Genomic DNA, 2,742 nt, shown 5'->3' on the forward strand with positions numbered 1-2,742 from the left:
GAGAAACAGTTTGCTGGAACAAGGTTAGATAAAGAATTTGGAAATAGACAATTCAGTTGATTCTGACCAGGGACAGTTTGCAAGATGCTCATGTATTTAATGACTAATAAGCACTGTATGTATTTGCCAGCCAGGTCCAAATGCAGACTTCATTTAACAAAGCAGCAAGTACTGGCAGACTGTATTTCCAGATAATTTCTCGAGCATGTAGGTGACGCTAGGGAGTCATGAGCTGGCACTAAATCAAACCCTTTTTGGGCAGTCCCATGGCCACTTCCACGGGCGGCTGGCTGGTGGGACAGTTCTGCTGAGTGAGTGTGGCTGAGGGCAGTGGCTCTGCTGTGCCACCAAGGGCTCCACGCCCTTCTAAAACCATCTTTCACCAAATGCAGTGACCCGTGCTGTCGAATCTACAGCTAAAACCATCTTGAGCTAGGTTTCTTTTGTCTGTTAAAGCATACAACTAGAGAAAAACATACTTAAAGGAATTCAGTGCATTTTGAAAAGGATCTGAACCGGTCTGAGTTACAAGCTGGAGAAATAACCAGCTTGAAGTCAACTAAGTTTGCCTCAGTTTCAAATGCTGTCCAAGCCTGTAGTGACAGGCTCCCAGCCCTGGGTTTTATTCATGCAAGTTTACCTTTGCAGCTCTCATGGTTCTTCGGTTTAATCAGGCTTTGATTTTCTTCTTTGCTACTTCATGAAAACTGCGTGTATAGCCGCCCTGGCAGGCGGCATTATGGAAGACAGAAAAACCAGCAGCAAAGCCTCTAAGCTTTTCACCATCATGTCAAAACAAAACAAGAATGGTCACAAATTTTCCAGGAAGGCAGCAGCAGGGGTAAGAGGAGAGCTCGCTGATCTGTACGTGCACTTTCCTTCAAAGCACGGTCCAAGCTCTGCTCCCGCTTCCCACCCATGCAACGGGCAGGGAAACCTTCCAGTTGTCGTGGTGCTTCAGAGAAGGCCTTTGGGACAAATTCTGTTACTTCAGAGCTGTGACACTCATCAGTGATCACCTTGGACAGTGGCTTCCAGCTAAGCTCGGACACCTCAGCAAGGTTGAAGGCAGAAGAACAAGCCCATGGGTGAAGAGCAATGAGTCCATATGTGCTCTGGACAATCAAACCCGTGGAAAACATCTACACTGTGTCTTCATCTATACTGCAAACTCTGAGTGGTTCCTGCATGGGAGGAGGGGGAAAGAGAGAAAGTCTGCTCTAGAGTGCTGCATGCGGCCCAAAAAGGGTGTCTGTACACGAGGGGTTTGCTGTCGTCTAGCTCTAAGCCCGTGCATCTACTGCTGAAGACTAGCCAGGTGGTGTGGTGCTCCCTGGACACCAGCAAGCAGGGAAGAAGAGGTTGGGCAGTGGTGGGAGTGTGCTGCCACCTTTATCAGAGTGGGCAGCTGGGCATCAGCAGGGCTCAGCTTCTGGCTCGGGCTTGGTGGCAGGAAGTGCCAAAGGTTTCTCCTCGAGTGTGATTTCTATCACAGCTCCGGACCGCTTGCGGGGTTCAGGGCTCTCCTCTGACCACCTCCCCACCCTGCGCACCCCTCTGGCCACTTTAGGTGCATACATAGATCACCAGCTTCAGTCCCAGGAGGTGAGCCAGGCTGGGGAAGAACCGGATGGAGTTGCGATCCACGTCGATGACCTCTAGAAAGGGCATGTCCAGAAGCACGGGGGGGAACTCGGAGAGCAGGTTCCCCGAGAGCCAGATGGTGCGCAGCTCCTGCAGGCACCGCAGCTGGGCGGGGAGCGTGCGCAGCGCGTTCGACCCCGCGTGCAGGGTCTTGAGCAGCCGGAGCTCGCACACCACCTCGGGCAGGCACTGTAGGCAGTTGGACTCGATCCAGAGGGTCTTGAGGTTCTGCAGGCGCCGGAGCTCGAGGGGCAGGCTGCAGAGCTTGTTGTTGCCCAGGTAGAGGATGCACAGCTGCTTCAGCAAGCACACGACCGGGGGCAGTGCTTTGAAGTTGTTGAAGTCCAGTGCCAGGATCTGCAGGTTTTGCAGCTGCTCCAGCTCAGGGGGCAGATGGTTCAGGTTATTGTCACTCAGGTACAGCTTGACCAGTTCCCTAAAAGAGCAAATGTGCAGAGGCAGCCGCCTCAGCTGCCTGCCGCTCAGATCCACCATTTTATCCACTGGCATTTCTTCCAGGTCTTCCAGGAGGTACTTCTGGCACTTGCTGGAGGGCACAAAAGCAACTATGGCTTTCAGACTGTTGCCCATCCTGAGACTTTCTTTGTTTGGGAATCACTGGAACTCCAAGGGACAGGGGCCCTCCTTGGTCTTCTCCTGCTGTGCACTGGCCTGCCGGTAACTCTGTCTTCTCAATATAAAGCTCTGTTTACATGGCACCAGACATTAATCTCAAGGGCTCTGAAATGTTTCTGATAACCAAATGAGTGTTTGGTGATGGGGATTATGGACAGGATGACTGGGAGTGCAGGTCTCTCTCTCCATCTCTTGCATGCACTCTTGCTCGCCCCTCCCTGAAAACATTCCTTCTCGCCTCTTCCTGCACACTGTGAATGCTCTCTGGTTTTGCCCCAAAACATCACCCCGATGCCCCAGCCCCTTACCTCTCGCTCCAGCTGTGCTCTCTGTGCAGCTGGCGCTGGCTGTGGGGATTGGCTTGAGAAAATAAACACCACGGAAGAACTCATTTTTAAACTCCGGTGTTTAGCTTCCATTAAGTTTTCAACGGAAATGTCGGATGTCATCAAATTGCTGTTT

The 2,742-nt window shown here is 51.9% G+C and overlaps 1 protein-coding gene across 1 annotated transcript; it reads right to left on the reverse strand.

The window, feature by feature from the left end:
• Positions 1-1,415: 1,415 nt before the first annotated feature.
• On the reverse strand, positions 1,416-2,235 carry LRRC10 (leucine rich repeat containing 10). Its single transcript, XM_008942873.1, is given in 2 exon segments — positions 1,416-1,578; positions 1,580-2,235. Coding segments are annotated over 2 exon segments (819 nt in total).
• Between the last annotated feature and the right edge of the window lie 507 nt (positions 2,236-2,742).

This window comes from Merops nubicus, unplaced genomic scaffold (assembly GCF_000691845.1).
Source record: "Merops nubicus isolate BGI_N331 unplaced genomic scaffold, ASM69184v1 scaffold51786, whole genome shotgun sequence".
Taxonomy (NCBI): Eukaryota; Metazoa; Chordata; class Aves; order Coraciiformes; family Meropidae; genus Merops; species Merops nubicus.